General features: G+C 32.3%; 1 protein-coding gene across 1 annotated transcript in view; it reads left to right on the forward strand.

Annotated features, from left to right (window-relative positions):
• LOC132714965 (myc box-dependent-interacting protein 1-like) overlaps positions 1-14,008 on the forward strand; it is a 65,055-nt gene that overhangs the window by 32,282 nt on the left and 18,765 nt on the right. The window contains exons 7-13 of the mRNA XM_060697908.1: positions 1,366-1,380; positions 3,291-3,425; positions 3,965-4,000; positions 5,707-5,807; positions 7,124-7,192; positions 9,657-9,832; positions 10,787-10,959. Coding sequence (XP_060553891.1) covers positions 1,366-1,380; positions 3,291-3,425; positions 3,965-4,000; positions 5,707-5,807; positions 7,124-7,192; positions 9,657-9,832; positions 10,787-10,959 — 705 coding nt within the window. The remainder of the gene's footprint in view (positions 1-1,365; positions 1,381-3,290; positions 3,426-3,964; positions 4,001-5,706; positions 5,808-7,123; positions 7,193-9,656; positions 9,833-10,786; positions 10,960-14,008) is intronic.

The raw sequence follows: 14,008 nt of genomic DNA on the forward strand, positions 1-14,008 counted from the left end.
TTTAGGCACAGGAGTATCATAGACTGTGTGATATAAATATTATTTGGTATACAAGAGGACCATTGACTTGTATTTTAGGCAAAAGAGGACCATTGACTTGTATTTTAGGCAAAAGAGGACCATTGACTTGTATTTTAGGCAAAAGAGGACCATTGACTTGTATTTTAGGCAAAAGAGGACCATTGACTTGTATTTTAGGCAAAAGAGGACCATTGACTTGTATTTTAGGCAAAAGAGGACCATTGACTTGTATTTTAGGAAAAGAGGACCATTGACTAGTATTTTAGGCAAAAGAGGACCATTGACTTGTATTTTAGGCAAAAGAGGACCATTGACTTGTATTTTTAGACAAAAGAGGACCATTGACTTGTATTTTAGGCAAAAGGGGACCATTGACTTGTATTTTAGGCAAAGAGGACCATTGACTTGTATTTTAGGCACAAGAGGACCATTGACTTGTATTTTAGGCACAAGAGGACCATTGACTTGTATTTTAGGCACAAGGGACCATTGACTTGTATTTTAGGCAAAAGAGGACCATTGACTTGTATTTTAGGCACAAGAGGACCATTGACTTGTATTTTAGGCACAAGAGGACCATTGACTTGTATTTTAGGCAAAAGAGGACCATTGACTTGTATTTTAGGCAAAAGAGGACCATTGACTTGTATTTTTGGCACAAGAGGACCATTGACTTGTATTTTAGGCAAAAGAGGACCATTGACTTGTATTTTAGGCAAAAGAGGACCATTGACTTGTATTTTAGGCACAAGAGGACCATTGACTTGTATTTTAGGCACAAAGAGGACCATTGACTTGTATTTTAGGCAAAAGAGGACCATTGACTTGTATTTTAGGCACAAGAGGACCATTGACTTGTATTTTAGGCACAAGAGGACCATTGACTTGTATTTTTAGGCAAAAGAGGACCATTGACTTGTATTTTAGGCACAAGAGGACCATTGACTTGTATTTTAGGCACAAGAGGACCATTGACTTGTATTTTAGGCACAAGAGGACCATTGACTTGTATACTTATTGTACAGGTATAACATGGCAACTTGTATTTTAGGCACAAAAGTACCATATACCTTGTGATATTTATATTTGGTATTGACTTGTATTTAAGACACAAGAGGACCATTGACTTTCATTTTAGACACAAGAGGACCATTGACTTGTATTTTAGACACAAGAGGACCATTGACTTGTATTTTAGGCACAAGAGGACCATTGACTAGTATTTTAGAGACACAAGAGGACCATATACTTATAGTACAGGTATAAAATGGCAACTTGTATTTTAGGCATAAGAGAACCATTTACTTTGTTGTACAGATAATGGATGAGTTATTTGTATTTTAGGCACAAGAGGACCTTTGACCCAAGCAAAAAAATCTATGATGAATGAAAAAAGGGAACTTAAATAAAAGAAATCCCCCAGAATTTTATAATGGGTCTGATTTAAAATAAATTTATATTTTCTTGTTTCCTTAAAATTTTAAACCCTTTAAGATCCTGAAACCCCTTTAATATCAGTGGACTGCCCCAAATTTTAAAAGCGGGAGATTTTAAATTTTATACAAAAAAATTTGGAGGTCAAGATTAAAAAAAATCGGGGTTTACCATTTGTCAGGTGAATTTTTAAATGATTGAAAGATTAAAAAAAAGGGTAAATTCCAGGAAAAAATGACATCAAAAAGAAACCCAAAAAAATTTATCCCAGATGTCTTATACATGATTTTTGTAACACCAGAAAAATTTATTTTTTTATTAGTCTTTACCCCGATTCCCCAAACTAAAAATTTATCACGGAGACATGACGGGAGATATGAGTGGAATGTATAAATCATTGACAGTGATGACAAGGTTTATCAAATGACATAATATCAGGTTATAATGTGTGAATCAGCATACATTAACCGATAAAATCATTCTACTGAAACATTTTTTTGATTCTCATGGTCAATTACACACACTTGAATTCTTTCAGAATTTGAATTTTTTTAAACTTTTTTTATTAATGGCCCATTGTGCCCAGAAATGCTTTTATTTTTATTTCTCAAAAGTTTTTTATTTTTGGTGTACTTTTATAGTATCCAAAAAGTTACTCATTGACAAATTACCTTAACAATTCTGAGAGTTTGTAAGGTTGTAGTGATTTAGTATTTATATAGGAGTAAAAAAATCTATTTTTGTTTTACATTTTGGAATTCTTTTTTTAAAGACAAATAAAATTTTCTATTTTTGTGTGAAATTTCTTAGGTCATAAAACATTTTTCCACTCTCTAAAACCATTATTTAAAAAATTTTTTCAAAAATTTATTGTCCAAAAAAAGTAAAAAAATAATTTGTTTTTGTTGGGATAATGTGCCTTTGGACTTTGGATATGAGTTTTTGTTCCAATTTCTTTTTTTGTTTTAAAAATTGTAAGGTTTTAAAACAGTTATGAAATTTTTATTGTATTTAAAAATGAAACTAAATTGACAGTTTCTTTTTACGTGTATTTATTTCAATAGTTTTTTATTTTTGGGATTTGTTTTCATTTTTTATGCCCGTAAAGAATAAATATTGTTTTTTTTTTATGCCCCCAAAAAAAACCCCAAAATTTTTTCTTGTAAACAAATTTTATTATCTGAGATTGACTTGAGCACCTGTTTTGGGGTTTATGGTTTATATTTTATACTTACCAAACTATTTCCTATATCCAAAAATTTGCTTGTCTGAAAAATATAGAAGGCTAGTAAAAATAATGAAACTTTTTGTGTAAAACATACATAATTACATATATATTTATACTGCTGTAAACCAGTTGCTCAAAAACAGCCAGGAATCAGAAAATAAAAATGTCCTTTGTGAGATTCAAACCCACAATGATAGTAGGCAAGTGATTCTGAGAATGAAATAGGAGGTAATGTCTCTGAGAATATACTTGTTGCTTTGTTCATCCATCTTTTCCATCATTACACCCACACATCTGTTTCTCTATATTTATACTGATTTGAATCTTTTTAAAATTGCTTGGATGTTACAAAATCAAGTGAAGATGTGTATTACACATTCTTAACCTTGTAAGATGATTTTTGTAAAGTTATGACCCTTTATACTGGCACAAGAAGCCTCCATGGCTTTTGTTTTTTTTTTTGCTACCAAATTCTTTACTTAGCAAATATATTATAGTTTAAAGGCCTCTTCACTGATTGTATCTCTATGATATACAATAAACTGTACCCCTTTAAAGCAACACCCCTCTGGAATGACCATTCAAATATACTGTATATCACTTAAAGGGTGTTGCTCTGCAGATGTTGTACTGTATTAACAATGTAAATGTTTGTATATATTTCAGTCGTGTTGTTTTCTATGGCAACTTATTCCAGAGTTTATTCACAGCAGAAAGTGTGTTCCAGACCGAGGCTGGCAAGGTCAGTATCATTGGGAGGGAGTATCTCTTACTTAAATGACCATCAGTTATTAGTACATGCATTTTATCTGATTGTGAGATGTAATTTTGAAAATATTTGAGGGTTGACTGCAAAACTGCAGTAACTTATATAACATAACATAAAAGACTTACAACAATTTTGCGATCAACCCTCAAAATGTACTCAAAATTTTTGGGACTATAGGAAATTTAAAATATTGATAAAAGTTTTTTTGGCCACTGTTGCCAAATGGATGAAATCGATGAGTACAAATTTTTGGCAAAAACAGCAGTTCACTTTTAAAATATTAGGACACATTTTATGTGTACTTGTTAATGATGAACAATTTGTAAATCTCCTTTTAGGTATTACTTACTGTTTAGAGTATATATTGTAAGTAACTTACATAATTTCTACCTTTACAGACATGATCGTGTTTCATTTTCTACTAAAATTAACGGTTTAATATTTCAACATATATATAGCATAAAATATTTTTAGATAAGGAAATATAAATTAAATGCTACTATACCCTGTAGGTGTGGGGATTGGCCCCAGACTGTCACTTTGCTATGGTAAGTTTAAGATCTCCTGCCATATGTTACTTAGAAAAGCATGGGCTTGTGTTGCTACTCCAATTTTCTTTGTTCTTAAGATTTATGTAATCATTTTTATTTACGAAAACTTATTTATGAAAAGACGATATTTGAATTGCTGAAAGTTGTCATTGCTGGGCAGGGATAAACATTAATAATGTATGTGATTATGTATATACATGTATATATAAGTATATATAAATGGAATTTGTACTAAATTTGGGCAACTGTGGACATATAATTTGGAGACATTGTTACACGGGTTGGAAAATTATTCACATTTTCTGTTGATAGTAGCTTGTTGTAATCTGGTTAATTTGCTCAAAGCATTTTGATATAAACCACCCCAATTATTTTTTTGTTATTTATTTTATGCAGCAGATATTGCCAAGCTTTCTTTTTATTTAATTTTTATGTAAATCAGTTTTGGTATACATATTTCTGTGTTTTATTTTTTATCAAAATCACGATCATCTTCACACCATTTTCTTGTCACTTACAGCTGATATGCCATCCATATGCTTTATAGGGAATGATTGAAGTGATATGATAAATATTTTTAAAGAGAGAAATCAAGAACCATAACTTTGCATGTAACTCAGTAATTCTGAAAGATACTGTTTTTAATATAACCATGCTCTTGACAGTGTAATGCTCTTGACAAAGTCATGCTCTTGTCATTGTTATGTTCATGACATTACCATGCTCTTGACAGTGACATGCTCTTGATGTTGTCATGTTTGATATTGAGATGTTACCATGCTCTTTGATGTTGTCATCCGTTTGACATTGTTATGCTCTTGACATTGTCATGTTCTGGACAGTACCATGCTCTTGACAGTGACTTGATCATAACCTTATTTTCCTGACATAACCATGCTCTTGACATTGTTAAGTTCTTGTTATTACCATTATCCTAACAATGACATTCTCTTGCTGTCATGTTTTTGACATTGTCATACTCGTGATATTGTCATCCTTTTGACATTGCCATTCTTTTGACATTGTCATGCTCTTGACATTATCATTTTTAAGGTCAAGCAACAATCTGACCATTGACCTGCATGCAAGAATGCCACTTGCCTGAGAACTTATGATTTTGCACACATATTTCAATATATGTAAAAAAGGTGAAAAGGCTTCCAATGTGGAAATATATCTCGATATTAGTAAAAAAAGGTGAAAAGGCTTCCAATGTGGAAATCACTGATATTTCAATATTAGTAAAAAAGGTGAAAAGGCTTCCAATGTGGTAATCACTGATATTTCAATATTAGTTTGAAAAGCAATGTGGAAATCTGGAATGGTATTGTTCTTTTGTAAGTTCGAATAAAAAGAGTCTGAAATACAGCAATTAAAGAAAAGTAAGGAAAAATGAAAAATAACAAGTTTATGCTGTTGCTCTTTTTATAAAATTCCTGAAAAAAGTAAGAATGTTTAAACTTGTTTAAATATTCAGTACTAACAACTTTGTTCTGGTCTGTTAAAAGAGAAGACCATTAAAACTCAAAAGTAACCATCATCCAAAAGTATGACGCTGAGGCATAGGGTATCCTTTTATGTCTTGAATTATGTACTACACTACATGTGTATTTGTGGATAGTTAAACACCACTATTTGATTTTTGTCGTAATGATGACCTGAATTTTATTTGTTAATTTGATTTTGTGTATTTCTCTACACAGGGTAGTCAGACTATCAGCGACTCAGGAGCTAAGTTGGCGAGCGACCACGAGCATCACACATACACACCTCGTAAAAATATACGCAGTACAGTCGTCCCCGGGTATGTGAACATTTAATTTGTACTATGACAAAAATTTTGATCAGTAATGATCTCCCCTTACAGTACACTAATCAATAATGTCAGGTTTTTTTGCAAGTTTATCTTAATATAATTTATTTAGTAGATTATCTCCCCTAATAGCGTTATAATTGCATTTGTCAAACATTTTTGTACTTTTGTTACTTGAAGGTGTATATTTTCTGTTAGATTTTTTATACTTTGCTTAAATAATCTTTAATTGAGAACACATTATGATAATAGTAGTGTAAGTATTGCAGTACCTAGCAAATGTTTTGTTACTGTAAGGGGAAGTCACTGTGTAGATAACTAATTACAGACTGTCAATTTGTAGATTGCTTACACATTATTTTTTAAACACATTCTAGGAAAGGCTTTTGTTACTCAGTTGAAAGTTATTAGCTACCTATTTCACATTTAGACATTATAGTTAGCTTGTTGCCCTTAGAATGCGTTATAGTTTTGATAAACATGGATGCTAATTAGATTGCCAAATCATACTTGTATTCTTTTGCTCTGTAGTTAGAAAGCTTTAGAGCCAAAGTCGTTGGCTGAGTATAGAGAGCACTGTGTTTTTATACTACTGTGTCTATGCATTTTAAATTTGGCCAACTTTAGTCCAGGGCATGGCACATGCATTTTCATGAAGATTTAATAGATAGGAATATTTGTTTTGCCATCCCCCCTGCACTGCTGTTTGAAATGTCTTGTGTGGAGAAGAGAAAAAAATACTTTATCAGCTGAGGACATTTCATTATACAAATAAATCTCAAAAGATAGTATAGAATATTTTGTGAATGAAAAGAAAAACAAAACAATAAAAAACAAAACAAAAAAACCCCTACAATAATCTGTTATCCGCAAAATTATAATATATTGCAAAATTTCACTTCATTTGATGTAAAAATTTTTTGGTTGAATCTTATATTTATATATCATGTCTTGTATATTTTATGTCCTATATAATAAATCATGTCCTGTTTTAATCTCATTTGTTGACATTTTTTGTTTGAATCTGGTTTATATATATAATCATTATGATAATGTCATATATTACAATTTCTTTTTGAATCTCACTTGTTACAAGTCCTTTTTTGAATCTCTTATATTACAAGTCCTTTTTGAATCTCATTTATTGAAAGTCCTTTTTTAATCTCATATATTTTTGTCATGTCCTGTTTTTAATCTCATTTATAACATGTCCTGTTGTAATCTTATTAATCATGTGTCCTGTTTAAATATGTTAGTCTGAGAAATCATTATTTTATGTTATTTGTGTGTTTATTACACCTTCCTAGGAGGGACAGGGGTGATGCCTACCGGGATAGCCTCCAAATTCCTTTCTTTTTCCGTTATTCAATGTCAAGGTGAGATTAGATCAGGGATTTTTTACACTAATGACCATCATTACTTTAATTGACCATTCAATCTCATCATACTAATGGAATAATGGATTTTTTTAAAATTTATTTTTTACTTTTTTTATGTCAGAATCAATACTAATACAGATAAACTAAATAAGAATAATTGTAACCATTCATCATGTTCATTAATCAATATGTTCTTCATCAGGGATTCGTGAAAAATATAAGAAATTTTGCAAGGTGTTTGCTGTCTAAAGATATGCATGGTTTGATTGGAATAGCTTGAAGTTTTGCTTTGGTAACAGTTAAATACATTTTATACTTGAAATCGAGAACAGAATGAATTGAAAATACATAAAAGGAGTGTTTCAGAAGACAAGTGTGTTAGATGCATTGTCTGGAATTATTTAATGTTTTAAGATTTATGTCAATTGTTTTGGTGCAAGAAAGGATAATTGTCATAAATGGTTAGAGATTTGTGTGATTGAATCCATGTAAAACTTTTGGGATTCAGTGGCCGAGTGGTTCAGGTCATTGACTACAAACTACTTGCCGGTTCAAATCCTGACAGGGACTTTGTATTCTTTCATTTGAGGAAGCTATCCAGCTAGCTTACAGAATGTCAGTGGTTCTACTCAGGTGCCCATTTAATTTTGTGCCTGAAGTTATGCATGGAAGGGCACCTGAGGTCAACCATCTTCCTTCACCAGTAAGTCTGGAAAGTCGCCATATAACCTATACTGTGTTGGTGTGATGTGAAACCCAACCAAAACAAACTACTGACTTTTGATTTGTGGGTTTGAATCCTGGTTGGGATCCATATTTCCTGTAATGATTGTATTTTTATCTTAATAATCTAATACTGTATGACCCCTGCTACAGTTAAATGATTTGTTGAAGTAGGCGATTACTTGTGAAGAAAAAGGGACAGTCTTCTTTAAAAGGACATTTTTGCAAAATGGAAATGAAATCATTAATGAATTAAATATTTTGAGTTATCTGTTTATCATCAACATTATAATAATGTTTTGAACTGCTTTTATTTGGTCATGGTTGAATGATTGTTATGTACATGGGTGTGTACCAGTAAATGGACAGGTGATTCAATTGATTTGCATGCTTGCATTTTTGAATAACAAAACTTTATTTTCATAGATGATTGTATATTGATAATCCAGGTAAATTACGGTGATGTAAGCAATAAATAATTATGTATCGATGACTCGAATTTTAGACAATTTCACTATGTCAATATTTGATAGAATTCTTAGACGGGCATGGCATAAACAGTGGTAAATTTTGATATTGTTTCTAGAAAGTAGTAAAATTTTCATTGTAATATGTGCCATTATTTTTGTTATAGTTTAAAGTAGAAAATACTTCATGTCATGGAATGAATTTCTTTTCATTTTTTTTAGGCTGGCCTACAAACTTTATAATTTTTTTTTATTATTTTTATTTGTTCTTTAACATCTTACTTATTTCTTATTTATTTTGTTAGTTAGTTTATATTCTTAGTTTAAAGTTAACTATATTTTTTAGAATTTTTTCATTTATATTTGAATGTACATGTATTTTATAAATGTTCACCATTTGAGCCGCGCCATAACAAAACCAACATAATGGGTTTGCGACCAGCATGGATCCAGACCAGCCTGCGCATCCACGCAGTCTGATCAGGATCAATGCTGTTTGCTATCAGTTTCATTACTTGTAGTAGGGATTGTAAGTGAACAGCATGGATCCTGATCAGACTGAATGGATGTGCAGGCTGGTCTGGATCCATGCTGGTCGCAAATGCACTATGTTGGTGTTGTCATGGCGTGGCTCATTTAGATCTTAGTACTTTTATTTCAATTAATCATACACTACAAACACTTTTGTTATTATGTCCTCTTCCTTGAAAGTAACTGTATTATGCTTGTCATTGTTTATGTGAGTTTATGGAAATTCTTTGTCAATCTTAAGTCAAAAGAAAACAAATTAAAAGAAATAAACACAATTTACAAATGCAAGAATAGAAAAAAACTTCCTGTTTGTGTTTTTATGTATTTGCTTGATTTTTTTTTATTAAGTGCTTACAACTAGCTGTTAGATACCTTCCTCTTTTAGTTACTTTACATGTTTTTGATAAAATTTCACGGTACAAGGCTGTTTGCAAAAGTAGTATTTTCATTTTCGTTCAAATGGGCATAATTATATCTGTATATATATAATTCCTCATGTCCGAACTCCAAACAGTGATTTTATTTAGTGATAAAATCACTGTTTGGGATATATTATTTCTTAAATATAAATGTGTTATGTAATTAAATCATGATGTAAGTTAAATGTAAATGCAACATTTTCTCAGGGTCATTTAACTAGACAGAAAATTAGTAAAAATTAGTAAATGTGGGAAAAATCTTCTGGTTTATCCATTGTTTGAAGAAATGTGTAACAGTTTTATGATTTTTTATTCTCACAGGGATGACAGTATAACGAACGGTCATGTTGAAAATGGACCTGACAGTCCTCAGCCCGACAGTCCAACCCCGAGCAGCTCCCCGAACTCTCCCACCAGTCCAGAGCCAGTCAGCTCTACAGAGCCCCTGACAAACGGCACGCCTGATACTGATACCAGTAAAGAAAGCATTGAACAAGGTAAATCTTATGTATACCTGCTCCATAGTTTCACCATAATTTCAAACGATGGTATATCTTTTGTTTAATGTTTATACAGTAACAACTGACTGAAACCTAAGAACTCTCTTGTAAACATGCACCATGCAAGTATAAATGTTGCTCTGTTTTTGTAAAGTTTTGTTCTTAGTAACTTTTCAGTAATTTATTGTCAGGCAGTTATGTAAGGTGTGTCAGGAGAGAGTTTCATATCAGCTCCAAGCTTTCTACTCAATCCTGGTTGTAATATATGCATTGTAATTTTGTTAAAAAAAGTTTGAAAGAAGAAATAAATATTGTTTATACCACGGAGTGTCCTAGCATTCAACACTAGTATTTACCTGTTGTTTCACAAGAATCTGTCATCTGCCAAATTCTGTACCAAGCTTTAAATACTCAGTATGGGCGAAGAATGACTGAATATATGAGCCGCGTCACTACAAAACCAACATAGTGGGTTTGCGACCAGCATGGATCCAGACCAGCCTGCCCATCTGAGCAGTCTGATCAGGATCCATGCTGTTCGCTTACAAACCCTATAACAAGAAGTGAAACTGATAGCGAACAGCATGGATCCTGATCAGACTGCACGGATGCACAGGCTGATCTGGATCCATGCTGGTCGCAAACCCATAATGTTGGTTTTGTTGTGACGCGGCTCATATGGTCTCATTAAATGAACCTAGTTGCAATGCCATCAGGAGTGTGGTCACTTAACTGAGATGTTTAGCAATGTTTCAAAGTAGTCTTAACTAGGAAAATGAAAATTCAACTTTATTTAAGACATATATCAAGGAAATAAAGCAATATTTATCCCTTGTCTTATTGACATGGATCTTCTCCTATAACAAATGGTTGAAAGGTTGTGTTACTGTATGTAATCAAGTAAGTTTATAATTAACCCAAATGATAACAACGTGGGTGATAATATTTCAGATGATTATGTAAACACACAATTTAAAGAACAAGAGAGAAAACTAAGTGAATCTGACACATCTAAAGATACTGAGGTCAAGGTTGAAGAGGTCAAGGACATAGAGGTCAAGGATGTTCCCACTGACAAACCTGCAGAAAGTGAACAGGAGGGCAAGCCAGCTTCTGAAGAAAAGGTAAAATTCAATTCTTCAGCTAATGATGGTGTTAAAGTGAAATCTACAGCATCTATTACACTTAAACATGATCTTAACTCGTGGAAATTGACAGGTGAATTAACCAATCAGTTTGAAGATAGTAGAAGAACCAATCAGCAATCAGGCTCATTGACCAATGAAAATGAAGCTTTAACATATTATGAAAATACATCAGTGAATGAAAATTCAGAACCAGAAAGTGATGATTCATATGTAAATCTTGTCATAAGGTCATGTAAAATGGCTAAGAGAGAAGAAAGGAGAAAAACAGATCTCCAAAAAGTTGACATTTTAATAGATCCTATATCAGGACACAGAAGTATTTCTATTGAGGAAGATAATACTGATTTTCTTGATAATGTTATATATGATACATGTACACCAAGAGAAACAGTTTCCGAGACCCGGCTAGCTCAAGCTTCCCAGAATTCAGTACTTGAAAATAAAAGAAAGAAGGTAAAATGGCGTGACTGTGTGACAGGGCTTTGGAAAATCTATATGTGTATTAATCAGAAAATTTAGATTTCAAAACTTAATTTCACTAAAACAAAGCAACTCAAATGTAAAAAAAAACAAAGTAATTTAAAACTCTGAATTGCACGCATAATTATGATAAAAAATAATAAATCGCTTGTTCCAATTATGATATGGTGAAGCCTGATAAATATTTCTACTTAACCCATTACTTCATATACACGCCTTTTAACGCCTTTTCCACCCCCCCCCTTTTTGTTGTCTCAAATGGTGAAAAAATGCATTATTTTGGCCCTTAACACTTGTTTGTGTTTGAGAAATGTTGTTAAAAAAAAGTGACCACTTTTTCGGCGCGGCCCCCCAACCAAAAGATACATCAGGGGGTTGCCAGAAGGGGGATGTACCCCCTTCTGTTTGGGGGGTTTGAAGGGGGGCGGAGTCCCCCTCATCGCCAAGAAAATTTTGGACTTGTGAGAGGCTATAAATGACCCCAGATTGATCATAAGGTAACGTCTAACCAACGCTGAAATGCATTTGACTCTATCTCAATCCATTGAGAAGTTGCAGCACTTTGAAATCAATTATGATGGAAAAAATCAACGCAAAATAGTGATTTTTGGCAATTTTGAGATGTCCCCTCGTTGCCATGGTAACAGGAAATTTAAGCCTGAGCATGTTGTTGCAAGGGCAATGGTCCAGTCAACATTTGTGCCAAGTTTGATTAGTGTTGAAGCAGGTTTTATAGCATGATAGCAATTTTAACTTGTAACGGGATACTTTTCAATGAAAACAGCCATTTTTCACAAAATGCTCATGAAGTAAAGGGGTTAATGAAAAAAAAATAAAAAATCTACAAAACAACAATTTTTCTTCAAATTTATATGACAGGCCATGTTTAAACAAATGGAAAAACGCAATTTAGAGTAATTTCAAGTATTTTCATCATTTTCTGTTAACCCATTACTTCATATACACGCCTTTTAACGCCTTTTTCACCCCCCCCCCCCTTTTTGTTGTCTCAAATGGTGAAAAAATGCATTATTTTGGCCCTTAACACTTGTTTTTGTTTGAGAAATGTTGTTAAAAAAAAGTGACCACTTTTTCGGCGCGGCCCCCCAACCAAAAGATACATCAGGGGGTTGCCAGAAGGGGGATGTGCCCCCTTCTGTTTGGGGGGTTTGAAGGGGGGCGGAGTCCCCCTCATTGCCATGAAAATTTTGGACTTGTGAGAGGCTATAAATGAACAGTGTAATATTGAACAGTGTAGATCTAAACCCTGATCAGACAGCACAGATGAATCGGCTGATCTTGGTCTGCGCTGGCGGCATTGATAGAATCTGTTGCCGTCAGATGGCTATGGGCTTAAGTTATTGTTCTTTTTTTCTTAAACAAATAAAAGAAAAGGGAGTGGGTTTATCTCAATATTCCAGGAACTTAATTTTTTTGAAACAGACTATAGACTATTATCATATCCACCATTGACAATAATTATGAGAAATGAGTTGTTAAGTGAAACTTGTTTTATCAATGGGATTCAAATTCATTGTTAATTGTTTAAAACCATGTATATTTCCTTGTTTATAATTATATCCTTTAAAAAAAAAAACATTTACTATTCAACCTTGACCTGCTCAACCGACAACTTTCAGCATTTGCTGTAAATATAAAGCTTCTTTAATTTTTTTTACATTCTAATATTCCCCACATTTATAATGGACCATTCCAAAATGTCCAAATTGGAAAAGTTCATTTTAGAAATTAAGCTGGTCATGGATTTAAAAGCATCAACATTAAATCTGTTGGTTATTTATTATTTTGTAAAAATTAATTGCGTAACTCTGGTGGTTATTTATTATTTTGTAAAAATTAATTGCGTATTGAAAATTACAGGGGAAATATTTTCGGCTTCACCACCTAATCATATCATTATTTGATTATTTTCTTTCTAAACTCATACTTACCAGATAATTATATTACAAAAGCTTACTTTTAAATTAAATACTTGACTAGCAAATATTAAATTTGACAGTTACTGTTAGCGATTTTAACATCTAAAAATAGATTCTTTCTATGCTCGAAAACTCTTTATCAAATAGCCAAAACATTTCTGCACCCTGGACACTTTAAAAATGAATAATAATCTTGTGTCGATGAAATTCTTCTCTTATATATGTAACATGCTAATATAACTCAAAAAGCAGAGCTTTAGATTAATTTTAGTTCCGGTTGGAAATTTGAATCCAAATGACCTTCAAATAGTGGTGTTAACAACATTTAGAACGGACTTAATAAAAATCTATGATTAATTGCTTAGTTATGCATGTCTCTAAAGAAAACCTATAAAAAATAGATATCAATTTAAAGGTATGTATTGCCTATTTAATCATGGAATATTAAACAATAACAGAGGCAACTAATTCTTAAACTAAATAAGTTTTTTTTAAAAAAAAAATACCTGTAGTCATTCGTTATTTTTGTTCTCCTCTGATTCTCTTAATTTTGTTGTTTCCGAATGTCATTTTTTCTCTTTGACTCTGTTCTACTATTCTAAACT

This window comes from Ruditapes philippinarum, unplaced genomic scaffold, assembly GCF_026571515.1.
Source record: "Ruditapes philippinarum isolate M1 unplaced genomic scaffold, ASM2657151v2 ctg371_1_1_1_1, whole genome shotgun sequence".
In the NCBI taxonomy this organism is placed as follows: domain Eukaryota; kingdom Metazoa; phylum Mollusca; class Bivalvia; order Venerida; family Veneridae; genus Ruditapes; species Ruditapes philippinarum.